At 36.3% G+C, this 27,958-nt stretch overlaps 1 protein-coding gene across 12 annotated transcripts in view; it reads left to right on the forward strand.

The window, feature by feature from the left end:
* Khc-73 (Kinesin heavy chain 73) overlaps positions 1–27,958 on the forward strand; it is a 176,277-nt gene that overhangs the window by 136,678 nt on the left and 11,641 nt on the right. For 3 of the 12 annotated variants that reach the window (XM_073083972.1, XM_073083989.1, XM_073084013.1), the window contains exons 6-30: positions 6,994–7,241; positions 8,560–8,707; positions 9,089–9,268; positions 9,784–9,883; positions 10,246–10,394; positions 10,743–11,004; positions 11,431–11,574; positions 11,752–11,862; positions 12,221–12,450; positions 12,846–13,007; positions 13,481–13,513; positions 14,324–14,485; positions 14,624–14,740; positions 15,123–15,405; positions 17,664–17,860; positions 18,283–18,443; positions 18,815–18,929; positions 19,120–19,221; positions 19,540–19,645; positions 19,864–20,055; positions 20,332–20,476; positions 20,618–20,766; positions 21,201–21,349; positions 23,063–23,215; positions 26,125–26,299. In XM_073083972.1, the coding sequence (XP_072940073.1) occupies positions 6,994–7,241; positions 8,560–8,707; positions 9,089–9,268; positions 9,784–9,883; positions 10,246–10,394; positions 10,743–11,004; positions 11,431–11,574; positions 11,752–11,862; positions 12,221–12,450; positions 12,846–13,007; positions 13,481–13,513; positions 14,324–14,485; positions 14,624–14,740; positions 15,123–15,405; positions 17,664–17,860; positions 18,283–18,443; positions 18,815–18,929; positions 19,120–19,221; positions 19,540–19,645; positions 19,864–20,055; positions 20,332–20,476; positions 20,618–20,766; positions 21,201–21,349; positions 23,063–23,215; positions 26,125–26,299 (3,973 nt within the window). Of the gene's footprint in view, positions 1–6,993; positions 7,242–8,559; positions 8,708–9,088; positions 9,269–9,783; positions 9,884–10,245; positions 10,395–10,742; positions 11,005–11,430; positions 11,575–11,751; positions 11,863–12,220; positions 12,451–12,845; positions 13,008–13,480; positions 13,514–14,323; positions 14,486–14,623; positions 14,741–15,122; positions 15,406–17,663; positions 17,861–18,282; positions 18,444–18,814; positions 18,930–19,119; positions 19,222–19,539; positions 19,646–19,863; positions 20,056–20,331; positions 20,477–20,617; positions 20,767–21,200; positions 21,350–23,062; positions 23,216–24,133; positions 24,176–26,124; positions 26,300–27,958 lie in introns of all 12 variants that reach the window. The other 9 variants (XM_073084048.1, XM_073084059.1, XM_073084069.1 and 6 more) reach the window with 6 other exon arrangements.

Raw genomic sequence — 27,958 nt, forward strand, 5'->3', positions numbered from 1 at the left:
GGCTTGACGCTCTGACGCCTCTTGCAGTGAATGGGACGCGGGTTCCATTTCCGATACATAAGTAGGGGTAATATAGGGGTAGATAGTGTCTACGCTTTTCTGAAAATATCGCCTTTTTCAAGGTTTAAGATACGAGTATACGAGTAATAAGAGATAAGATAAGTGAAACCACCTGATACTGGTAGATATTAATAAACACTACTAATCTACCTCCTTTGTGAATGACAGCTATGATGACGATAAATTTTAACTTCAATTCACAAATATATAATTTCGTAAAAAAATAACGAAGGAATCCTTTGTTTTTGGTAATAAATACGAACAGCTACCCCAGAGTAGGTGCTAATTTGAAATGCTTCACAGAACTTGTATAAGTTCTTTCTGTGTGTGTGTTACCACACAAATTTAATTAGGACAAAGCCTAACTACACAGTGCGGTGGTAGTCCAAGCGAAGTTGAACCACAAACAGCAGCCTGAACTTCACCGTTTTTAAATAAGCTTTTGGAACGAATAAAACTGTTTCAACAAGAGGAAGTAAGCTTTATTTCCAAACGCGTTAAATGTAGTATGTAACTTCGTTTATTCGAACCGCATTGGTCGCAATGAAATCTCATAGTGACCGATTCCCGGTTCACGGGAATTGCTAATATAAATGGATCGGGGAGTTCTCTGAATAGTTATTTTGTAAAAGCTGTGCAAATTCCACTCCGAGCGATTCCTTTGTGCCAAATGAAGCGTATTAGATATCCAGGTCAAATGTTTCCGGCAACTAGGAATTTAATTAGATGTTGCTGAAGTGCAAAACAGCTACTACATAGAGGGTTCTACGGAAACTTTCGTCATTACGGACGTTATGCATCTGGCGCTTTTAGAGTGAAAGTTTCACTCAGTATTTGGTATTAAGTTAATTACCTTCAGTCAGTGACATCTTGTGCTAGCTTTATATAATCTTTAAAATTTCCCGTTTAATAAAAAAACTAACATAACTTAATATTTAGAGAGTAGAGAGAGAGAGAGAGATTTAGAGTTTTAACTATATCATATATTTAGATTGTTTACAATGTTAATACAGATTGTTAATATTATTTTTATTTATGGAAGAATTGGCCTTTAATTACAGTTTTAACTTTTACAAAGTTTTGAGAAATATGAAATCATGGTAATACATAAAGACCATTTTATGTATTAAACATTGAAATAAGTGGGATTTAGTTGTATATTCAAATTGGACAGTCAGACACCCTTGTCAGAAACGTATCTAAGCCTTTCAGCCCTACATTACTTTACGCATCCGCTACTCGTAAGGTCCATTATATGTCCTAATCCTTTTCAAGTCACATGTTTTCAAACAGTATGCGATTCTGCGACGAGAAAAGCAAAGCTAAGACGATATTTTGAATTTTAACATTTAATGAACTCGATATCGTGCTTCTAAAACGAATCTAACGCTTCCTAAGTACGTGCCAAAGAAATAGATATATGTCCAATTTACATACAGTAGGTAGGTACTTTTGTATTGTCCTTGTAGCTCCGGGACCAGAATAGGGCTACGGTATCCCCTGCCTGTCGTAAGAGGCGACTAAATGGGGGCCCCGGGGTTACGGGCGGCGAGAGTGGGAGATCGAACCGTCTAGCAAGAGACCCGAGACGACGGTATGTGTGGTCGCTTAGCGTCGTAAACACCACTGAAGCTCATTTGGGCGGAGCCCGAAGGGGCAACGCGTTCAGAGGACTCCGGTTGCGTTCCGTAGGAGATCCCGGAGTCCTTTTAGTAACGCTGGAGGACGGCCACCGGGGGGTTTTAGTGCGGTAAGTTTGTATGGTGTACTTAAGTAAAACCATTAAAATATACATATTGGTCAAACCTGAACGACCTAATTAAAATTTCTAGAGCGAACGATTAAAATAAAACGAGGGGTGAAATGAGATGATGAATGAAAATATTACACAAATCATTCGTACGTATTCACCGTAAGTACCATTTTCATTGCATATCTCATTGCTAACTGAACAGAGCGGCGTTCATGAAAATATTTCTCTGAAAGGAATAGTGAATGGCGAATGGGCCTAGTTCTTTTTTTCAATTTGATCAACAGTTTTCCTATTTTAATAAAAAGTAGGGCGTAACTTGAATATTAATGTGCAAATATTAGTTTGTTTTGATTTTAAACAAATCCATGAAATGCATATAGGTTGTCTAGAATCTCTTTTATGTGCCACCACTCGCAGAGGCTTGGCGCATACTTCACCACGGTGCTACGATACGGAAAACTTGGTTCATTGTAAAATATAAAAATAAGTATGGTTTCTTCAAGACGAAATCTAATTAGCTACACATCTAGCAATATATGTTGTGTATATTTGGAGTATGTGTTTTGTATTTTCGTTAGATACGCAAATACGAATGTAATCTCACAAGTAAATAAACATATCTTTGAAAATAAAAAGATTTTTCGCCACGTAAACTCGAAAACAGGATAGATCCTGTTTTAGTGTTTACGTGGCATTTAAGGCGTTTTCGGAATATCGAGTTAGGCCCATCAAAATACTCTTATGCTAAAACAATGTGAATTGGAAATTGATCGGACGAGCTCCAGATATCGAACGGGAATAAAAAGGTCCCGTTTCAATATATTTTTTCCCTTACCTACTACTCAAGGCAACAACTTCTGAACGGCTGAGTGCGCCGACCGAATTGAATTTTATTTTAGGCAAATGGTGATTTATGCGTGATAATATCTATGAAATAAGATACAATTTGGATTATCATATCTTGAAGCGTGCATATCTCCGAAGCTTGTTTAAATCATGTCCTATGTACAAAGTTAAGCAAGTTCTGGCTTGTTAAGTTATTAAAATATTTTTATATAGTTCAGAAACATCCAACACGGGTAGGCCACAAACGTACCACCTTCACCAAATAGCAACGTGGTGGTGTGTACTCCAAACCTTCCCAAGTTATATAGAGAGAATTGTGTGCAACGAGATATAAAATAGATTCAGGTGTATGTAACTTATAAAGTGGTTTATTATACGATACAGATGCTCAATTCGTAGTTATCCGCATAAATTACGTAGATTTGAACGCTTATTCATCTAAAACAACACAATTAGTCTACGTCCAAGCTACTGAAGTGGCATAGTTACTCGGACATTTAATAAAGCTGCCATGTCACACAAACGACGTGGGTAGACACGACCCATCCTCTGTGCTTTGCGTTTTCAAGTATTGTATTGTAACCATAGTCAGTGTTGAGCAAATTTCTCTTTGTGTACTGTCTACAAGTTTTAGTTGGTATAAATGAAATGCTCGTGTAATCTATTTTAATTACATTTCGTGTAAATAGGAAGAATATGTTACTTCTCTTGCGATATATTTACGTAATTATAATTATCATCTACTCTGTATGGTCCTTATGTTAGGCACTAGCATCAGCCTAGAAAGTTTATGACATAGTTCATCATGCAGATCTAGTACGGATTGAGAACATCAAACACCTTTGTGAACTTTTAAGCATATAGGTTCCTCATTATGTTTTTCTTCACTTTTCAAATGAGAGATGCAATCTCACGAAACCTTCGAAGGCAAAGCATTTAACTAAACACATATATGATGATACAAACTTCCTATAAAGAGAAAGCGGAACTCCGCATCTTTACGACCTCCATTGAATTCTCGTTAGGCCCTAGCGACGTTACCGCAAGTTTCCGGTCCAAATCAAATTAGGTCCGTTCGGACAGAAACTTCTTGCTTCAGCGTAATGGGACTTTGAATTCTAATTCAATGTAATGCAAGCGTTCAAAATGTTTGTTTTTCATTCATTAAAGAAATTGTTTGTTAATTTTAGTGGTCTGTGGTGGTTATGTTAGTTATTAATAATGAAGCGTTAATTAGAAGTTCTATAACTATATTAACTAAATTGGTTTTATATCTTGTTTTATACCTCAATCTGTTGCACAATGTACTAACTACTGAGTAACTCAAAGTTCAAGATCAAAAATGACAATAAAATAATACAAAACCGTTAGAATAACTTGCTGAGATTTCGAACATAAAAGTTATGTCTCTTTATACAATTTTACAGGATATTGACCCGAGTGGCGGAAATGTCCAGTAGCCTGGCCAAATTCCAACAAGAGTACAAATGGCATATGATATATATTCAAAGTTATTCCTTATCGTAGTCGACTTGCTAGTAGTGAATGAGTAGAGTTACTGAAGTGCTTTAAATTGTTACAACAAAATACTGCAGTGTATTTTTTGTGTCAACTTGCGCAACCATGTCTGCTGCAATACAATATGTAACACATTTATTTTGTTTTTTATTAATATTACGAAAGCCATTATACATACGTATATCTAAGCATTCACGGTCGGTTGTTGGTATCTATGGTATGAATTTTGACATCATCTTCAAACTGTCTCAGATATTAAAGAGAAATGAGCGTATTGTGCCCTAAGGGTGAAGAAAAAAACTTACATGCCTGAGTTAATCTTATCATACTGAACGTTTTGTAAAGTCCATCGGCTTGCACTTGACCACCGTGATGGTCTACCTTACCTTTTTATTCTAATACAAATTACGGGACCTCATAACGAAACAACGATACCGATGAAGTTGTATTACTATCATAGACTTAATTTTTTTATGATGATCTTAGCGGTCTGCCAATGTTATATGTTTGTATCTGATGTAGTGTTATAGCATTTATCCATATTAATTATCTCCGAGCGGCTACTGCAGGCACGTTTCACATTACAATTACCACAGTACTTGAATCAGAACAAATAATAACCATGTGTAATGATTCCAATTAATTTCGTACATGTATTACCATATCATCGACATAAATTATTTGTGCGATATTAAGCTATTCTACCAAATTCTAATGACTCTACTTGTCACTCCGTCGTGACAGATATAAGGGATAAACCTAATCACATGGGCATATGCCGTGACAAGGGGTAATGTCTAGTCTAGTCATTATCTTTGTTATTCGTAACAGTGTGTCGAACTTATATTCTAATCCTAAGGCATGTTGTCTTTAAATGATTAATTTATTAACATTTAAACTACAGAGAATAGTCAAAGAGTGAACTACTCGTCGTTTTATAAATTGCAGTTAATTAGGAGCCTTAAAAAGATGTAACGTTGTCACGAGACTGGTAATCATGTTAATATATGTTATTGTAATATATCTACCTATCTTTATAAATAGTATCTATACCCTAGTAAGTACTCATATATGTAATATCTATTTTATCTTTATACTTATCGTCGAACTGCTATTTTAGACTTTAGGTTTCCCTGGGGTCCTACTTGAATCCAAAGGAAGCCATTATCCGGTCGACTCCCTGCCCATTATATTTCGTTACTCCCAAGAGCATTGCTTACATTATCTATGACTTTAGTGCTAATAACTGATGTAAATTATGATATAGGTAATAAACGACATTGTTTATTTGTATTCCTTTTGATAGCTTTGTTAGTCACCTAAGTAAATATTCGTCTAATATACAATGAACGCCCCCTTATTCGGAAATATTAGCATGAAAAAATATTTAATTGTGTCGTAGTTGATTTGGTGTAGTATTGCCAGTGTACGACACACAAATAAATATTACTCCCCAAATAAACATACCTATAGGCTGCATATTATTAGAATTGCGGCCTCTGAATCCGAGACAACTAAAAGCACCTTTGATTTTTGTAAGGTGTGTGCGGATTATAAATTAATCACTTGATTTAACGGGAAAGAAAAACATTTTGAACCATCCTACATGTTTGAGAGTTCTTTTCAAAAAGTGTGAAAGTCTACTAATTCGCACGGCAGACTATGGCCTGAATCTATCTCACCCATGAGACAGTAATGGGTTGATGACGATATCTTCGTACCGTAAAAGTAATAAAGTATAACACTCCGAACAAAATAATCTCAAATTGTCTCTCAGTCTAGATGGTATTCATTCCTCACATTTCTGTGATGCCTTTTGACGCAGTTATTTTTGGCAATCAATCTCGACTGGAGAGCAAATCGTGGCGCGTAATTAAGTTTTTGTTCATCTCCTTTTTTGTTCCTAATTGAAGTGCCAATACTGGCCTCTTTTGTAGAGCTTTTTCGACGGTAATTCTATGATTTGCTATCCAGTAGCCAGTAGACTGGCCACATATAGCATATTGGTTCGCTATTCGGCCTTTCACGCACAGTTTTAAATTTAGAATTCCAGGTACCTCAAAATTTTCGAATTATGTCTTAATAGGAATCCATTTTCACTTGTTTTTATGTTAGAGGAAATCATTAAGTAACCTGCGATCTATATAAAGCATTCTGGGTCTGAGAGGAGCAGTAAAATAAAAATAGTTGAAGATAACGATGATAGGTAATGAAAATTAATCACTTTTTCAAGAATAATGAAATATTTTCTCTTTATATGGACGGAGCTCTCGTATGAAAAGACATAGCCATACAGGATTTATCGAACTACGCCTACGTTTAACTACATGTTTGCGCGGTTACACGTGTTCCCGGGACATTGTTTTCGTCTCCCAGAGCGCGTGTATCGCATGAGCCAATACAAACAGAACGACGGCGAAATGATAAAATGACCGGGTAATAAAGGGATAAAGTTGGAAAAATAAGGCGGAAAGCCACGTTTATGTACGCACCGGGAGCGTATTAGGTAGATACGTGTGTTAGCTACGATGGTCGTATGAGGCTGACGTAGCGCCATGATTTACGTACTCGCATCCAAAACAAAGGAATTGGGAAAGAAAACAACAGTATACAGCTTTCTGAAGGAATTAAAGAAATAAACTCTTTTTACACCCATATAATAGGCAAAAGCCATAATATGATTCGATTATGTTACTTTTATAGTTCTCATACTGATTGATGACTTGATTCCAAACAAAATTCACAGAAATAAGAGAAACGGTCGTAATGGTCAATTACTAATAACCAAATTTTAACGCGACCGTTTTTCTCCCCAGGACATCGACAACCTGATGACGGAAGGCAACAAGTCGCGCACGGTGGCCGCGACGAACATGAACAGCGAGTCGTCGCGCTCACACGCGGTGTTCAGCGTGGTGCTCACGCAGACGCTGTGCGACACAGCCACCGGCGTCACCGGAGAGAAGGTGGCTCGACTCTCGCTGGTGGACTTGGCCGGCTCTGAACGCGCGGTGAAGACCGGTGCGGTGGGAGACAGGCTCAAAGAAGGCTCTAATATTAACAAGTAAGTTTCATTTGATACCTGAAATGAAGTGAATATTTTCCCACCCTCTGGTTATGCTAGTAATAAGGGTAGATGACGCCTAAAACAATGTCGTCACTTTGATTGAGGGTGATTGGATTAGTGTAAGGCTTAAGGTGAGCTTGATTTGCATATGGTTTTGCTTGGTTACCTAGATTCTCCGCGTTACAAAGTAATACAAAGTACTGTTTCCATCTCACTTGTTCCATAATAGCCCTTTGACAGAATATTTGGCTGTTCATGCTGTACACCTCCCATTTCTTAAATTAAACGTGTGTTTCAAACGAATCATCAATTGATTTAAAAGTGAACAAAAATGTTACTAGGAAAACCTTAATACTAAAAAAAATCCTTTCAAATATGTGTAAAGCTTACAGGACATCCTGAAACTGAAAAGAGAAGTCGTGGTATAATAAAGAGTCGATGATAATTCATTATGCTTATATCTTTCTAAGAGAAAACCCATCTCTCAGACTTTTGAGTGAATGTCTCATTTGGGAATAAGTTTTGCTAGAAGGAGGCGAAGTTACGCCAGTTATACCACATGTACCTATATATAAGATCAAAAGCAACTTTACCTAGTTTCACAGTTTCAAATTTGTATTATCGTACGGGTTCTAAAGGGATTATCATTGTTTAAATATAGTGGTCATTTAATGTGTGCATTTCACGTAAAGGTAATCTGCTTATACGATACGGCTTCGGGTTTCAGAATTTTAGTCGCCCGTAATCCGTTTATGGGCTTATTTACATTGTGCTAATTTATTTTGTAACCGATGATAAATAAATAACAAATTGTATCTGTAGTACTAACAATTCTGTAATATTAACAATTCGGGGTTTTCATTTTACATTTTGTTGGGCGATAACACACTATTGCTGCGCTTAAATTTTGCGGCAGAGGCATCGTCCATCACGTTGCTTAAAATAAATTTATGTTCCTTTAATGCGGATTTTTGGAGGAAAGTACGGCTTTGGGCCCATCCCCGCATCGTCTAATAAAAAAAAAATAAAGCCTTCGATAAGGTTTAACAAGAGCTATGCCGATAACCGGCTCCAACTGCTTTGTTACCATCATTATAGATCACTCGTCCAATTGCGTGCTACTTGTATAGATCACTGATCTACACAAGTCACGGATTTTCTTACAACTTATTTAGCAATCCATGAGTAATCCTTTCATGGTTTAATTTTGTATTTGAACACTTCAAAAAGCATAAATAAATTCAAGAATTGTTAAATATGTATTGTGAATTTTACATTAGTTTATTATAGCTCTCATCACACATATTTGTTACAGGTCTCTAACGACTCTCGGCCTCGTGATATCTAAGTTGGCGGATCAGTCGTCCGGAAAGACCAACAAGGACAAATTCGTGCCGTATCGCGACTCAGTGCTCACTTGGCTGCTGAAGGATAACCTGGGCGGCAATAGCAAGACTGTCATGGTGAGTATCTCTTAATATACTTTACAAGTAGTCATACAAGATTAAAGTGAAAAAGTTAAGAACAGGTGGTAAATTATTATGTAGCAGACTTTTTTATATCGATTTAATTTTTAGTAGAACACAATATTTTCAACCCTTTTTACTCTTGCGTTAATAGTAAGCATTTCTAACTCTTAAGCAAAAATAGTATTAAAATATACAGTATCAGTTTATACACGAGCAAGAAGTGAAAAAAAAATATTACGTTCGGCGTTCTCGTATACGGCGTATAAGGCGTTCGTTACAAAAAATTGGTTCACCAATACTTTTTCCCCTCTTATAGCGCGCCTATTATGTTTAACTTTAATAACTAAATGACCAACTAACTAACTAAACGAACAGGTGGCGACAATATCCCCGGCGGCGGACAACTACGAAGAGACGCTGTCGACGCTGCGCTACGCGGACCGCGCGAAGCGCATCGTGAATCACGCGGTGGTCAACGAGGACCCCAACGCGAGGATCATCCGCGAGCTGCGCCAGGAGGTCGAGGCGCTCAAGGAGATGCTCAAGCACGCCACCGTGAGTGTTTATAGCTTATAGTTGGCTAGTAGAAGTGTTGAGAAGTAAGGCGATGTTGGAAAATGTTGAGAAGTAAGTTAATGTTAAGTAGTGTTCAGATATAGGCAACCGTTAAAATTGTTAAGACAAGGAGTGCTAAAGCACACTTTAAATTTAGAGCTAGGTGCTAAGGCACGCGCCATTCTATAAAACTTACTAACGTAAACACTTGTTTTGTTAGTAATGTAATCCTAAAAAGTTAAGGTATTGTTAAAATGAGTGTACAATTTTTTTGAATCTTAGTGCATATAACTTTGTGATTCATGGAGTTTCTTTCGCCGCTTCTTCTCCATAACGAAACACCTTGTGAAGTGGTGGTAGTTGTATTGACTTTCAAAGTGCTCTGTAAAGAACCTATTTTGAATAAAAAAAAAATTATTTGATTTGACGAAGAAATAAAAAGCTTCCTTATGTCTTGATTTTTCATATTGTATTGTGTTGTTTTGTTGTATTTAAACTAGTATTGTTTAATCTAGGGTTCTCCCGTGGGTGAAGATGTCCATGAACAGTTGGCGCAAAGTGAACACTTGATGAAGGAGATGTCTCGCACTTGGGAAGAGAAACTTGTTGAAACCGGTGTGTATGAAACTAACTTTATTTATTATGTATAGAACTAGATTCTTAATGGGCTTTGTAGTCACTGATTAAATTTTCAAGGGCGGTACAGAATTCAATCAGCTCCGATGTAATTTTATCGGCTAATAGATTCAGACGCAACTAGATGAAAATTTTCAAATCGTTAAATACTCCTATAGAATGTAGGAGTTTATCTCTATTCTTAGTTGCAGTTTGACAAGTAGTAAATAGATTTACAAATACGTAGTCGATAAATTAGGTCCAGTCTCCATCGGTTCCATCAATCTTTAAATAAATCAGTACAAGCTAATTTGCGACTACATATCATTATTAATATTATAAGTTAACATTATTTTTTCTAGGTCGAGTACAAAGCGAAAGACAACAGGCTCTAGAAAAAATGGGTATCAGTGTGCAGGCCAGCGGGATCAAAGTGGAAAAGAACAAGTATTACTTGGTGAACCTCAATGCTGATCCGTCACTCAATGAACTGCTGGTGTACTATTTGAAGGTTAGTTTTGTATTCTAGTGCTAAGATTTTAATTGTAGTACCTGAGAATGTAATTTGATGGACTTACCTATTCATTAATTATTGAAAAACATCTCATAAGTTGATAGATATAATAAATGTGGGATTGCAATACGTCGGTTGACTCGAGTTAGTCCTACGTCGGCAGCTGGCAGGTTGTCGTTACCTGGAATTTCAACCCATGTGGTCGAATCCAAGTGAAAACACTACCTTATTAAGAAGAGACAGTCTTCTTACTCCCTTAACCCACTATCACTTTAACTTCAAGTATTTTTTATTTTAATTGATCAATGGCTTCAATATGGTTATATCATTGATGACACGTTCCAGGATCACACGCTGGTGGGCGCGGACAGCGAGGCGGACATCCAGCTGTCGGGGCTGGGCATCCAGCCGCAGCACTGCCTCGTGATCGTGGAGGGCGGCGGGTTATACATGGAGCCGCTCGGCGCCGCGCGGTGCTTCGTTAACGGAGCGCCGGTGACCTCCCGCGTGAGGCTCGGACATGCCGATCGTATACTGTGGGGGAATCATCACTTCTTCAGGGTGAACTGTCCGAAGGTCGCGACCGTGTGCGGGGAGCAGGCCACAGGTATGTCATGCTAATGTATGTATTACACTTATGGGACGATTTAATGTAGTTGACGCTGAATACTTCTGAATTTCCAGGAATCACTACATCTTCATATGCTACAGATGTGTAACGCAAAAACAAATAATAACCTTACAGTGATGGCAAGTGCTGTTAACTGTCTCGTTTTCTGTAATTTTACAATTTCTCAAATATATTCTCGGTCGATGACCTCAAAAGTTAATTCCACGCACAAGGAGAATAAGACAGCCTACCAAGTTTAGTTAGCACTATAATAAGTTATTCATTAACGCAAAGAAATGGTATTATTATATCTGTAACTAATTTATGGTTTCTATGTTGTTACAAATATCATGAAGTGAAATTTAGTGATAATCGCAAATATTACTTTGAAATAATAGCATTTATTTATTTTATGTTATTCAGCTGCCGCCTCCGAACCACAAACTCCGGCGCAACCCATCGACTACAACTTCGCTCGGGACGAGATCATGCTGAACGAACTGAGCAACGATCCCATTCAAACCGCCATATCCAGACTTGAAAAACAACACGAAGAAGACAAACAAGGTTTGAATCTATCTGCATATATTGCGTAAAAACTTATGCTTCGGTACAATAGTATAAATACGTATTCCATTCATTCGTTCTTATTATTTTACTACCCTCCAATATTGGGTGTGGAATTTTTTTAGCATCATCATTCCTACTCTTCTAAAATGAATGTAATTGTTGCTTCTTTTGCAGTGGCTTTGGAGAAGCAACGTCAAGAATATGAAAGACAATTTCAACAGTTGCGAAACATACTGTCGCCGTCTACTCCATATCCTCCGTACTCTTACGATCCTCTGAAGCTGGGTTAGTGTGACCAAATTTTATTATTAATCATTCATTATTATCCATTATTACATATAAATTTCTGGGACATTCATTTCGAATTATAAAAAGTATTTTTAGAAGTCTTAGATCCACATAAAGATTTTCTTTTCACACATATAAAAAAGGAATAAATGTTATTGAGATTCAAATAATTTAAAGGAAAATAAATTAGTGATATAAAGGCGAAGGTTTTTCTATTAAAGGAGTTAATGAATGTATATTTTACATATACTTAAAAAAGATGTAAGAAATATAGTTTTCAGTACATAATGTATTTTTTTATGCTTAAAGCGGATTATTATACCAATTTTGTAGATGAGTAACATTTATTTCGTAGGCAAGATGACAGCGTGCACGCCGACGACGGCGGCGCGCGTGGAGCGCTGGGCGGCGGAGCGCGACGACACGTTCAAGCGCTCGCTGGGCCGCCTCAAGGCCGACATCCTGCGCGCCAACGCGCTCGTGCAGGAGGCCAACTTCCTCGCCGAGGAGATGCGCCGCAACACACGCTTCAGCGTCACGCTGCAGATCCCCCCGCAGAACCTGAGCCCCAATCGCAAGGTACTTGTAAGTTATTGATGGTACCTTCAGATATATCTATTTTAATTTTATGGCAGTGGATGTTATGTTTTGATTTTAAGGTTGTATATGAGATTTATGTAACACTTTTCAGTTTAGTCCTCATATATGGACTCAATTTAGTTAGAATTAACTTATTTGCCCTAGTAATAATAGTTGTATTTACATTATGTCTTAATGACAATAATCCCTTTGTCCTAAATACTTTCTGTCCTATTCATAGATATTTATTTCAAACTACGTACTACACGAGACAGAGTAAGTTCTACCTTAAATGCCGTGTAACTAGTCTACTAATTATGTCTTACCATTTATCACATTCTGCATCTGAGAATAGAATGAATCACGGACCCACAACATTACATATTGATGTTTGTCCTTAGCGCGGCGCGTTCGTATCGGAGCCTGCGATAATGGTGCGGCGGCCGAACCGCGGCGGGCAGGTGTGGTCGATGGAGAAGCTGGACAACAAGCTGGTGGACATGCGCGACATGTACGACGACTGGCGACGTCGCCAGCAACGAGCTGAGGAGCAACTCGAACCGGTAGGTGTTTGTGTTCATGCTATTATACATACAGTTTGAGATGTATCTTAATATCTCAGGAATGCTAACAATTCGAGTGGTGTTCTTTTTCTGGGATATAACTCATGACAGATCGACGACATGTAATTCGAGACAAAAAATTGTTGCTCACATATTGCATTGAATTTTGGTTCCAGAACTTAAAATGAAATATCTTTTTCGTTTAAAAACTCAAAAAAAAAATGACATTTTATTACTTTAAGTATATTTTATTTTGGTCATACCTTAAAAATAATAAAACAGCTGAATTAATCTCATCGTCGAAACAATACCATATTCAGTATTTTATATGACATTATCTCATAATAAAAAACTAAATAAAAATGGTCGCACATATATACCTAGCTTTATTTGGCGCACTTAGTAAAACTAACGTTAATTCACTCCACGATAGTATGTAGTAAATCAGCATAAAAGTGTCACTTCGATTTCAGGAGCCACCACAAATACAGCCCGAAAGCCCGAGGGTGCGTTTAGTACTTTAATTACATCGTTAGCGGTAGACAATCACTTATCATCCGAACGTTAGATGGCTGTTGAATATGAGCTGTGTCATCATATTATGTATATATTCGTACATAACATTTCATTCCATTTCATTTAGCTGTTGTGGATGTTTTATCATGTAAATGTGTTTGTTATGTCCGTGTTTTCTGTTGTAAATTCATTTCAAATAGGCACCTCATCTTGTGAAGAATCTTTTGGTGAATTGTAAGAGATCAAGAATATTGCATTACGGGTTCAATATTATGCATAGTCGGGATAAAAAATAAATTTAAAGTTAATGTAATAATTGTGATATTTCATTGATGGTAGGAATTACTTGCAGTAACATAATGACGCCGTTCGTATATTTATGACGATGAAATCATAAACACTATAGGAAGTTTCTGCTTTCGAATTTGTTCTTATTCGAGGATATTATGATTGATTTATGGGCGCATTTTTGTATGTGCTAGATTTTATTAAAAATAAATGGAATTTTAAAGTACACGAATAATACTGGAATCACAAACTCTGGTAATAAAAGGCTATATAAATATTCATTAAAGAAAAAATCTTAAATATTGTGTAAATAGCTTTTTTCGGAAATGAGCCCTAAGTTTACTGGAAACCATAAAAATGTCGCTGTATTCGTACACATAGCACTGCAACTACACAATATATATGTATAGAAACATGTGTTGTAGATATCACAACATTTCATTGCATAACGTTATATTCTCTATACTATTAGCATTACTGCCCGAAATGTATTGTGAACATAACCATTGCAGGATCAAAGCGAGAAGACCCTGGACCCGTTCTACGAGTCGCAGGAGAACCACAACCTGATCGGCGTCGCGAACATATTCCTCGAGGCGCTCTTCCATGACGTCACGTTAGACTACCACACACCCATCATCAGCCAGCAGGGCGAGGTCGCGGGGAGATTGCAGGTATACTACATAATCTGTTATTAACATGTATTCTATCTTGTAATTATTTTAAGCCTCTCTTACTGATTTGTATACATTATGTGATGCTTTGGTATTTTGTTTGGGAAGAGTAGATATTTAATTTGACAATTATTACAGGTTGAAATAAGTCGCGTGGCCGGACAGTTTCCACAAGATCGTATTTGCGAGGCGGCTTCGGACAGTTCCGGAGATATGCGGGATGACGACGAACCGGTTGACCAGGCTACGCAACAGGTCTTACATTTATTATTTAGTTTTTAATTTAAAATGTCTACTTATTTTAAAATCTCGCACATGATATTTTTACTAATGAGAATATTAGTGAAAAAGTCTGATTGTACTATTTAACTAGCTTTTTTATTTTTAAAACTAATCGAAAAGGCGAATTTTCAAGAAGAATTTTTATAGATAAAGTTGCAGCAATTACTCGTGTTTAACTCAAATGATCATGCTCTGTTGACCTTAAATAACATTTTTTTGCTAGTATATAAACATATCGTATGAAAATTTAAGACTGCATTGTAACATCCCAGACCCATACTCTATGCATTCAGGTGAAAAAATATTGCACGAAACTTTTAGAGAGTGCAACGTTACATCGTGTCTGTCCGTTCAGGTGACGATCCGCGTGGCGATCAAGCAGGCGACCGGGCTGCCGCCGTCGCTGTCCAACTTCGTGTTCTGCCAGTACACGCTGTGGGGCGGCGGCGAGCCGGTGGTGGTGCCGCCGCACGTGAGCGCGGACACGCCGCCCGCGCCGCCCGCCGCGCCGCCGCCCGCTACGACCACCGCCGCCGCCGCCACGGCCTCGCCACGACACCACTTGCTCACGTTCCGCTTTGATCACCGCCGGGACTTCACCGTGCCGTTGACGGAGGAGTTCATCGAGCACTGTGCAGGTTGGTATAGTCCGTGCCAAAGTTCTAGTCCGTTCTGAAGTTTTTGCGCGCAGGTGTAGTGAGAGAGCCAATGAGGTCGAACACAACTTTAAGCATATACTGCATACTATAGGGCACACTAACGCAGCTATGTACCCATGGGTGAGAGCGGGGTGCGCACGCTAATATTTACAATTTGCTATTGCGACGCGACTTGTTTCTATATTCTGAGCGGATTAGCAGTTTGGCGCGGATTCTAACAGTGTTATGTTAAGTGATAGAGTAAAAATAAATATTATTTACGGTATACAGGGTGAATTTTTAAAACGGGCCTTCAGGGCCAAATCCGAAACTATAAGGATTCGCGAAAAATGCTGAAAGGAGTTACGAGGCCGATTTTGATAAAAACTAAAACTGCATCATTAGTTTTTTAAAATATTTTTTTCCTTAGCCGGGAATCGAACGAGTTCATTTTGAAAAAAATTACACCTTTATATTTATTCACTATCTGATAGTGTCGCTTATAAGGATCAAATTCTGGGAAGTAATGTTATGTGACAAATTAAATGAAAAGGAAAATTTTTAAGAAAATACGTATTTTTCCATACATTGGCATACTAATCCTTAAGGATTATACATAACAAATGATTTATGTATAATTCTTTAGAAACATACATAAGTCATACCAATGAAGAATTTGTTGGTTAAACAACTAATTATTCGATGCTATAACTATGACATATGGCTTAGTATGAGAAAGTAATAGTTTGGCAAATAAGTTACCGCCGTTATTAGGATTTATTTTTTAATGAAAATAGATAACTGTTTAAATAGTAAATTCTTATTATTTGTTGTTTACAACTTCGTTTCAACGATAAATATGATTTTCTATATCTCTTTTTTTAGTAATCACTCGGATTTGACTCTAAAAAGTAATTCTCGCAAATTGTCAACTTTACAACTGTATTAAGCGAAACTCCGCCCATAGCTAAGTCGGACATAAAAATATAAATTATTGGGAAACAAAACGTCCATTTCGAATGATTAGAAACATTGAGCCAAAAAAATGTCAATACACGAAATTTTTAAATTGATGAATGGCGGAAACTTAACTGCCAAATTAATATGGAAAAATATGTATTTTCTTAAAATTGAGGGTTTTCCTTTAGTTTGTCATTTATCATTACTTTCCAGATTTTGATCCTTATAAGCAACACTATCAGATAGTGGAATAATATAGAGGGTGCATTTTTTTTTTCAAAATGAACTCGTTCGATTTCCGGCTAGGTAAAAAGTTATTTTAAAAAAGTAATGATGCAGTTTTAGTTTTTATCAAAATCGGCCTCGTAACTCCTTTCAGCGTTTTTCGTTAATCCTTATAGTTTCGGATTTGGCCCTGAAGGCCCGTTTTAAAAATTCACCCTGTATACAACAATTTGTAGTAAGTACTGAGCAGGTATAAAATTGTATAGATGTTATAGTCAAAGTCCGATACACAGTCTCTTCGCGGAAGGACTGGTTTATCCTAGGTTTGGCCAAAGCCATCAGGCAATCCCCGAAATACATTTCAATTTCGCCCTTTGCCTGAAGTATTTTTAGTCAAACCCAGGAGCTCCTAACTTTTCAGTCAAACGTCGAAAGTAAATTATTCTGTTTCGGTTTTGGCCTAGTCAATCCTAGAAGCGACTGCAAAACTCGGTCAAACGTTGATCTGAACATGTTTAAACAGGTTCATAATGTCTCTCGCGATGTTCCGACCGATTGTTTTGTCATTTTATGTTCGTTCATTGAGCGTGCGAGCGTGTAATTGTGTAAAATTGAAGATGAGTGAGGTTAGGTTAGGTTAGGTTAGGTTTTTTTAAATTATTAAAACAATAAACATCAACATTTTAAAAATGTTATTTTTTTATACCTAATCTTACAAACTAACCTCCGTATATTCCAAAGTTTTGACGTTTGCCTGACCAAATTAGTCTCTCCCAGGTTTGACGAAAATTGTTTAGTCAAAGGCCGAAAATTTACATTTGTTTGGGCTTTGACTAAGTCATTCAGTCTGACCTGAGGATTGACCAGTCCAACCTAGGAGCGCCGGAGCTTCGGAGTTTGCCTATAACATAGACACTTATAAAATTGTGTTAATTATTTTAATTTGTTAAAACATATGAGATTTAAAGTACTCTTGCAAAAAATTATCTAGGCATCCAAGATGGGATCTGATTAATTTTAAAGTTTTCTATACAATGTGTATCAAGACTATAAGTATATTTTTACGTACACAGAGGGCGCCCTATCAATCGAAGTGTGGGGCCACCGTTCCGCCGGGTTCAGTCGGTCGCGCGGCAACTGGGAAGTGGAGGCGCAGCAGTTGGCGAAGGCTCGCTCGCTCGCGGACCGCTGGGCGGAACTCACGCGCAAGATAGAGCTCTGGGTGGAGATTCACGAGCTCAACGACCAGGGAGAATATGTACCTGTTGAGGTAATGTAGTGTTTCATACATTTATGATTGATTTTTTTTGCATTTTGTTTCTTGTAAGCTTCTGTTTATTATTTTTGAATATACTATCAATCGATGGTTAATTAAGTTAGTAAATAAAACTAAGATCAAAACAATATTTCAATTAAATAGAAATATATTCTTGTTAAGTTGTCATTTATAATAACTTTTAGAATTTTAAATCTGACCTTAATCAATCGTGCCATTTATCAGATTGTGCAATAATTTTGTTGTTTTTTTTTTAATGAACTTGTTCGATTCCCCATTTGAATTATTATGAATGTATTTTTCGTTATTATCCAAATCGATTCTGTGACACCTTTAAGTATTTTTCTGTACCTATTTCTTATATTTTGTTATCTTATGCTTATGCCTATTTGAAACCTTCCCTTGCGCGTGCGCAGGTGGTGCAGCGCAGCGACATGGTGACGGGCGGCGTGCACCAGCTGCGGCAGGGCCAGCAGCGCCGCGTGGCCGTGCGCGTGCGCCCCGCCGCCAACTCCGGCACGCTGCCCATCGTCTGCCAGCACATCGTCAGCCTCGAGCTCGGCTCCGTCACCGTCAGGTAACTATGTAACACGGGAAATAACACGTTTTGGAGTCGTCCCTTATGTCACATTGTACAGCCTCCCATATGATAATATTTTGAATCTCAGTTTTATCAAGATTTGGTATGTAAGTAATTGTAGGCACACATGTTTAAGTGATATTGATGTTTGTTATATAATATACATATTTTTGGAGCGATATTGATATCTGATTTTAATTGGTAATGTGGGTTCATCTATTTCTTGTCTAGTTAGGGATTTTTGTTATTATAAGCTATAATGTTTTTGATGTTTTCTTGTTAAATTGTAAATCCCATACGGATCTCTCAAAGAAAGTGATATGATAAGTGTAAGTGAGTGTGACTAACAATGTATTATATTATGACAGGTCGCGGTTGCAAAAACCATTAGATTCATATCAAGAAGAGGACTTGGCCATGTTGCGGGAGAGGTGGAGCGACGCCCTCGCCCGCCGGCGACAACATTTACACGCGCAGCTACAAGTAATAAATAAAAATATTTCTATATTGAAATTCAGCATATTAACAAACATTCCGATTAATTTATTCACATATATACGATGTAAAATTTTCACATGAGAATTTTATGTTTCGTTATTTAAAAAAAGTAGACTTAATAACTTAAGTAGACTTGTGATGTCATTTGTATAGATGTGTTTCTTTGTCTCTACAGAAATTAGTAAATATGTCGCCGTCAATGAAGAGCGAACGGGACGTGGAGCGAGAGCAGTCTTTAGTCGAGCAGTGGGTCTCGTTGACTGAAGAAAGAAATGCGGTTAGTATTTGAGTTTAGTGATCTTAAAATTTTCCTCAGTTTTCATACTTTTTAGTGTTCTCAAAGTTACGTTTTTTATGTAAAGAATCGTTTAACTATCTGTGGAGATGGATGTAGTATGTATTTTTTATATAATTTAAGAATAGCAGATGAGCATGAAGTCAATCTGATGGTTAGTGGCTACTGCCGCCCATGGAAATCTATAATAAACTGTAATATATAAATGACTAATTCGAGGGCACTCAATGTTCGTCTTTACTAGTATTCTTTTCCTTATATGTTTGCTTTTCAGATGTAATAAACAGAGTTGTGTTGCAGGTGTTGGTGCCGAGCCCGGGCAGCCCCATCCCCGGCGCGCCGGCCGCGTGGAGCCCGCCGGCCGGCATGGAGCAGCACATACCCGTGCTGTTCCTCGATCTCAATGGTATGCCTTCTTATTAACAACTCATCATGTAATGCCGCGTCCTACAAATCTCTGCAAACATCTGGCTTGATTACAAGCTATGCTGCAAGCGTCGTAAAGCTACATAAACCAAGTCCAATATTACCAAAGTTAACTAACCTAGTTATGGAATCGAAGAAATCAAATAAATAATCGTTTACCTACGTTTACGTGTAAAAATATGTTTTGTCCGTGTTCAGCGGACGACCTGACGACGCACCCTTCGGGCGAGGAGGTGACTGTGGCGGGGCTGCACTCGATCCTGCCGAAGGAGCACGGCAACAAGTTCTACGAGCTGCACATCCTGCACCACCACGACAAGGACGTCTCCGCGATCGCCTCTTGGGACTCCTCCATACACGACTCGCAGTACCTCAATAGGATCACGGAGGGTATGACCACACTTGAATGTTACGTTTTATGTTAGTGATATGTGACGTCGCTCAATAATACTTACGTTGCGGCAACTACAAATGAAATAAAGGGAAGTCTGGTGAAGGCGCGCAATATCAATACAGTCAGACCAATTTTATAAGGTCCTGTATAATAATAAATAATGTGATTTGAATAACTTTAAATTACACTTCTGTAATTTCAGTATTTCATATCCATTATTTTATAAAGATTCTGCATAAATATAAAATAAACAATAAGATATCTCGTTTCAGCCAACGAACGTGTTTATCTTATATTGAAGACAACGGTAAGGTTGTCGCATCCGGCGCCGATGGATCTCATACTAAGGAAGCGACTGGGCCTCAATATTTACAAACGACAAAGTCTCACAGACAGGATACGGAAGAAAATTGTTAGGTATGTTTTTATAATTTAATTTAGCGATATGACCACGTGACGAAAAATACTCCTCTAAGGACATTTGAATACCATTTGAATCACCAATAGATAATATACTAGTACATGATGAATAATAAGCATATATTTATTAAATTTCAGAACGGATCAGCTGACGCACACGGGCGTCACTTACGAAGTGGTCTCGAACATTCCAAAAGCATCCGAGGAACTGGAGGAGCGCGAGAGTCTCGCGCAAATTGCTGCTACCGGCGAGGAAGCTAGCGCTGCAGATGGAGAAACTTATATCGGTTTGTATATTGATTTACATGTGTATTTACCTTTTGAAATATTTTAAATGCCATTTTATAAGTGCCATGTTATAAGGACAGTTCGGATTAATTATGTAATAACTAACCCAAGCTCAGTGTACAACAAACTCAACTCGTGCTCAACAAAAAGGATATAATCCATATGCAGTCCAATTCATAAATTATTTAGATGTTTGCCCAGTAGTACGGTTGGTTTTGGTTGATACCAGGTCAGCATGAAGATTGCCGCCTTGCAAGACTCGAGGATAATATTTTGATAGCATACAATCTATTTGGATTAATTTTCTTTCTTTGTATCTCTGCAATATAAACTATATTTACCGACGGGTACGACATGTTTGTAGATTTAAGTTTCTTTTGTATATGTTTTTTTATGTGATAGCATTTTTTTTTTTTTTATTATACTCCCACAGAGAAGTACACCCGCGGCGTGTCCGCCGTGGAGAGCATCCTGACGCTGGACCGGCTGCGGCAGAGCGTGGCGGTGCGCGAGCTGGAGCAGGCGCGCGGCCACCACGCCACCGCCATGCGCAAGACCGCCTCCGTGCCCAACTTCTCGCAGGTAACGCCCACTCGCCCCGCCCCGCTCACAGCCCCGCCCCCTCGCCCCGCCCCGGACACGTGCGCGGTCCACGCGATGTTGACGCGATGCGCTGCTGTGTTACCTTCCGGGATCGTAGGCGAAGTAACCGTATAATGTTAGGAGTATACTGAAAAATATATTAAAGTTGCAATCTAGAATCTGTGACCTAAGGTAATTTTATTTAGTGCACAGTTTATTGGTTGTCTATGTACATGGTAAGCTTAACGACGCTTTATCAGTATTTTTTATATCCATTTGTATGTAAATTTATATAAGATAAATAAACTTTTTTACTTAGTATATTTTAATTAAACTGGGCATCAAATTATTTGTCACATTAAAGGTTGTGCTTTCGCGTCAGTTGGTGTTTCTAATTCAATAAATTAATTTCCATAATAATATGAGTCTATTTGGTTACTTCGCCTACTTCGATACCCTGACAGAATTTTAGTATTATCTGACATCAGCTATAAATAGTAATCGCTTAACATCAAGTGGACTCCATGTTACGCTTTGTTATTCAATTACAAAATGTCGAGTGTGTTGGCGTGTGCAGTTTTATTGTGTCGGTTTTTATGTATGGTTTTATGTATATGTTTGTGTTTGTTGAGTTCAGAATATCAAAAAAATAGTACGTCACAATTATATTTAAAAGTAGAAGTTATCAATTATTATGTGTGTTGTAGGTTCTAATTTCTTGAATGGGTACGTTCAAGAAATTAGAACTTACAACACACATAATAATATATAATATATATGTACGTATATTGCCCTTAGGTTTCTCGCTTTAGTCGCTTAGGTATTTTATATTTTACTTATGTTGTACTTTCGCTCGGTTTATTAAAGGTTTTTAAATATTATTTCAAATATATATTATATGTGTAAAATCTTAAGAACCGACACCGTAAAACCGACAGATAACATTTACATTTTATTGGGAATATTATAGTATAATAAATATTATTTTAATTAAAACACTAAACATAATAAGTTATTTCACCTTATAATTTTGTTTTATCACTATATTTTAGTCACACAAGCGTTAAATAATGTTTTTAAACACACAGCTTAACACAGATTTAGAAACAAGGTAAAAATAAAAAACACAATTAGATAAAATTCACAATTATGGGCGTTTGTTTAGGAGACGTAAGGTGTTTTATGAATATATGTTTAATCATTTGTATGTTTCTTAAAACAATTCTATCCATGAGTTTTTATTAGTAATGTATTTTATATTTAATTGTAGGTTATTATAGTTGCACATGCATAGCTGAATATCATAAAGGCTTTGAGTAATAAATTTAAAACTAGTCGGATTATAAAAAAGTTACAGAAAATTGTATGCCAAAACAAATTATGAATCCTTAAAAATCTAACGTTTCCAAACTTTTAGAGCAACAGTTATAACTGATGTGTATTATTTAAAGAGAGGCGATTCATAAATGGCGAAAACGAATTTAAGTGAAAATTGACTTTCTACTGGTGCTTGGCTATCTAATTAAATCAGAAAGCTCATGTAATTAATTAAAAATTGTCGATATAGGCGGATGTCTTGAGAAAATTGTGAAAAAATGGAACTCTTAATTTTTTTCTGTATTTTTATTTAATAATTCTTAAGGACGGACGGTTCGGTACTAACTTGCACCTAACGTCTCCCTGAACACGTCACGTGACAATGATAATTTTCAGGGCACTTTCCCACGACGCGATGCGTTACAAACGATATGCGACGCAACGCGTTATGTCGTACATTACGTATCGACATTGCACGGGCAGGCAGAGCACTGCGATTCGGTGAATAACGACCGAGATGCGAATGAATGCGTTGCATCGCATTGCGTGGTGAGGAAACACACCCTTAAACGAGTATTATATTATGTTGCGCCCGCTTTAAGCCAAGTATACAAAACACCGGTTAAATTATTATCATCGGTGTACAGTAGGGATGACATGCTAAGTCTGTGTTGTAAAGCTTAGTACAGTTGGCCACAGTCTACCCGTTTACCTGTAAGCAAGTAACGCTATTGTGAACCTTATCGTGTGTTCCCCGAGTATTGAAATTTTACAGTGCAAGAGCCTGTTGCCCGCTGTATCGTCGAAACTAAACACAAACAGTATACTAACACATAACAATAACAACGCTTTTTAGCTGCTCGTCAATGTTATGATATTATTATCACTAACACCAATTTATTAACACTTAATGATGTCGTTATATAAATAACATGTTTAATGGAAATTTATTTCAGGTGATTATTTATTTTTTATTTTACATTGCACTTATACACACTTGTTTTATTCATATTTATTTTACGAATTTTTAAGTTGTATTTAGTTGATATTAGCAATGTTTTTTTTAATGATATTCACATTATTTTATTTATGAAAAGACACAAATCACAATTGAATTAGAGAAAATGTATATTTTTAAACGAGTCCGTATACTAACATGACTATTTAAAATAGCAACTAATAAATTATGATTCTGACAGCACCGTAAGTTACATAGATTTGTCAATGTCGCTAAATGTTGATTTAAAATCTACACTTAATCATAGTCCTTATATAAAAGAATTATACATTATATTATAATGTAACAAAAAATACATGTCATACATTCATCTGTCGCACTCATATGCTTTCTTAAAAGCGTTGTACAATCGATACACGAAACATACTGTGACGTAATAGATTTTAAATCAACCGATATAACAATATACGCTTGCTAACTGTGTGTTGTCGCTACGCACGCGGGCGCAGCTGTCGCAGGCGCTCGAGAACGCCGCCAAGAACGGGAACAACGTGAGTCCAACGCATGGTCATACAAACACCGGCGTACACGAATTGGTTGCATTCTCATTGTTTTTCGTTACTGTCGACGATATTGCGTATGTCTAGATTGCAAGTGATACGTGCGCTCGGAAAAGTGATAACAATAATGCACATTATATTATGAGAAATACACTGTCGTTTACTATTTGGTTATTTATACATATATATTTATACTTAAATCTCTTAAAACATAGTACATTCGGCCTGGCCTGTTTATACGGTTTAAAAGTGTATTTCCCCCTTTCTTCTCAAAGATGTTGATATAAGAGACATCTTAAGAAGTTATTCGTCACCACCGCAAAGGCAAGCGCAGTAGCTTTTATGACACACTTATTTATAGAGAAGGTCTGTTTCCAGCTTTGTGGGCCATATGATGTGTGTATCAAATGTAGACATACAAGATATCTTCGATTACGTTACAAGTTTGTATTCGGTATTTCGTTCGCTCTTAGCTGTCTCAGTAGAGTTTGCACCCTGTATATAGTGACATACACACTCTATCGGTTTCAATATGGTATTATATCCTTGCTGAATTCTGTGAATACTCTATAACAATGACAACATTATTTAAATATATGTTGACATTTTATTACAAATTCCAAGTATATTTCATACATTTTTTTATATATGTGCTAAATATAAGCAAATAAGATTAGTAGAATTTAAAAAAAATAACCATAATACGAGTATCATTGAATGACAGAAATATAATAGTGTATTTATATTACATGGATTAGTAAGGATTACTCTATTACTTTCGGTTGCATTTACAACCTATCCTGGTTCGTACTTTCCGGCACAGTTTATTACGGAAAAATACGTGTGTAGCGTATATTTTAATTAATTTAATAGGATATATAAACTCCTATTAATATTTGTTTAGGGCTTATAGTTGTAATACTTTGTATTCCAAATAAATTTATGATTAATAATTTAGTCATTATTTTGTTTATGCTCTGTATTAAGTTTGTATTTGCTTCTTAATGTACTTTGTAATTGTATTAAGTCCGCTGATTGTATTTTTGCTCGTGATCATGTACTCATAATGTTATAGAATAAATTACATATACAATTGATGTAATTACAAGAAATTATGTCAATTATAACAATAAAGAAGTGTATTATATAAATATAATAACCACATCTCGTTTAAACTGTTTTGAGGTGCTGTCAAACAGTAAAAAAACTGTTTATTGGAAACAGTTTTATTATTCTAATCACTGATATTTCAAGCTTGGTGCAAACTAAAAAATCACTAAAAGGCGCGGTCTATTGCAGCATTCTTATTCATTTCTTTTAGTAAATATTTCCTTTAGTCTGTCACTATAATTTCGTGAATAATATCACGAATTCACTATGTTATTGAACTATTTTATGGGCCAATTAATGTATAATAAAATATACACAAATTCAAACTTTTCACTAATAGTGCTAAAATAATTTAAATTAAATTGACGTTGATATATTCTTATTATAACTCAATAGTTTTTAAGGCACACTTTTATGGTATATATAATATTTAGTACATGTAATATTTGTTTAGTAAATGAAATGTGTAAAATTTATATCCCTCACGTCTCTTGCTACTGTATGCTTGCAACATCCGCTTTTAAATAGATTATTTATTTATGACCTAAATTATTTTTTAAACAAGAACTACTTAAATTATTTATAAATTAGTTTTTAGCAGACAACTATACTTCCTATGAATTTTTAATAATTATGATAATATTATATTAATTTGTCTATCAATTATTTAACAAATATATTTTATGTGACTTTTAGTGGACTAAAAGTATATTTCATCTATTCGGTTTTTTTAAATATTATTTTTAGTTTAGTCAGTCGTACGTTTGTATCTACCTACGACGCTCTTACGTGCGTGCAAACCTCACCCACTTGTTACGCATATATAACAGATAATGCGGCTGGACTCGTCGTTCGAGTCGCTGTCGGGCCTGGCGGCGACGCGGTCGGGCAGCGTGGCGGACCTCGCGGACGAGGCGCCGCGCCGCACCGCCCACAGACACTCGTACGCCGCGCCCGCGCACAACGACAACGACATCACAACACCGACTAAGCCGTTCGGCCTTGGTAAGTCCTAACATAACACGTAAATAGGGTCGAGTCTCGCAATGCGTCGTGTTAACGTTTATTTGTATCTGTAGACATTGATCGTGTTAGATACGTGTCGTAAACAAAATAATACTTTCCTCTGCAATATTATTGAAAGATATAGATTCGTTAATACTGTACAATAAAATACTGCCACGTTTAATGCTTGTAGATATAAATTAACTTTAACACAGTAATCTAATAATCTTATATAAATATATAAATAATACTATAGATAATATCGTCGTCTATATATGACTTTTAATATATGGAATTATTGCTTCGGTTACTTAAGGTGTAGTATACACCAGGTGTTTACTTTGGTGATTATTAAATTACATATTTATGGTACAAGGCAATGTCACTATGAGGGAAAAAATGTTTTTTTCTCCAGTGGTCAAATATTTTCAGATCATAGTTGATATACTTGTTAATAAATATTACTTTGGTGAATGTCAAATTAAAATGTGCTGCATTGTGACGTAGTCTTGTTCCATCTTGTCGACGATCTACTACAATTTTAGATCTTTCCACATATAACGTTCGACGACACTGAAAGCACCGGGTCCATTTAAAAGTAAACACCATGACGGTCGACCGTTCTCTTTGAGTTGTACGACCATTATCTTTAAGGTCGTTTAGTGGAACGCACCTGACCTTATTAAATAGTTCTACGTATACTTTGTACTTTTGTAGTGTCCTTAGTAAGCGATTTCGCATTGAAGAGTGTTAGCTCACCTGACGATGAGTTTTAGATAATAGTAAACTGCAGATATTGAGTGAGTTTGATAGGTTAGTTCAATTATTATGTAGTTACGTAGCTTTGTATTTATGTTTGATCAACTATAATTATTAAAATATATGAGATTAACGTGTGAAACACCTTTATAATCACGACACTTTACACAATACTTACTATAGATTTTATCTTGTTATAGATTACAGTGCACTCAATATTTGATCCTAATATTTTATTCCACATTGTGTCTTATACTTGCCAGTAGTATTATGCATTAGTACCTACTTTACGGCACGATTTCTCACAGTATTTATTATTATTAATGTTTAAAATAGGTATAATAATGTAAATATAACCACATTTTGGTATTTTCCTATGAAGCACGTATTAATCTAGTATTTTATATTTAAATAATAAATCTTACAATTACAATCGTTTTAAAATACAATCCCTTTCTAAGGATACTACTAAATTTTATATTGGTAATTTTGTTTTATTTAGTATATATTCTATATGAATTAATAAAGTGTAATGTATTTTATAACTAAAACATATTTATTACATATTTTTTTTATTTACACGACTAGATTGTTTCTATAAACTCTAATTTCTAATCATTCGATTTCTTTTCCTCAACATTATGATTGTATTTGCAGAAGGAGTTATAAATATATTTGGTATCATTATGTTTTAATTCTGCACTGTGTATTAGTTTTAAATTTGAGTCAAGAGGATGAACAATCTTTTAAAATCATCCGTGTAAAGTAATTAGTTTTTTGAAGATATTTAGTGCACTGAGTAGATTAGGTTTTAAAAAATATAAATACTAGCGTTTATACAGAATATAAAAAACTTATACAAATGCACGCTAATTTAGGACTAGAATAGAATAACTCAAG

This window comes from Epargyreus clarus, unplaced genomic scaffold (genome assembly GCF_041222505.1).
Source record: "Epargyreus clarus isolate Ecla_fem2 unplaced genomic scaffold, WU_Ecla_fem_2.2 ptg000003l, whole genome shotgun sequence".
NCBI classification, from domain to species: domain Eukaryota; kingdom Metazoa; phylum Arthropoda; class Insecta; order Lepidoptera; family Hesperiidae; genus Epargyreus; species Epargyreus clarus.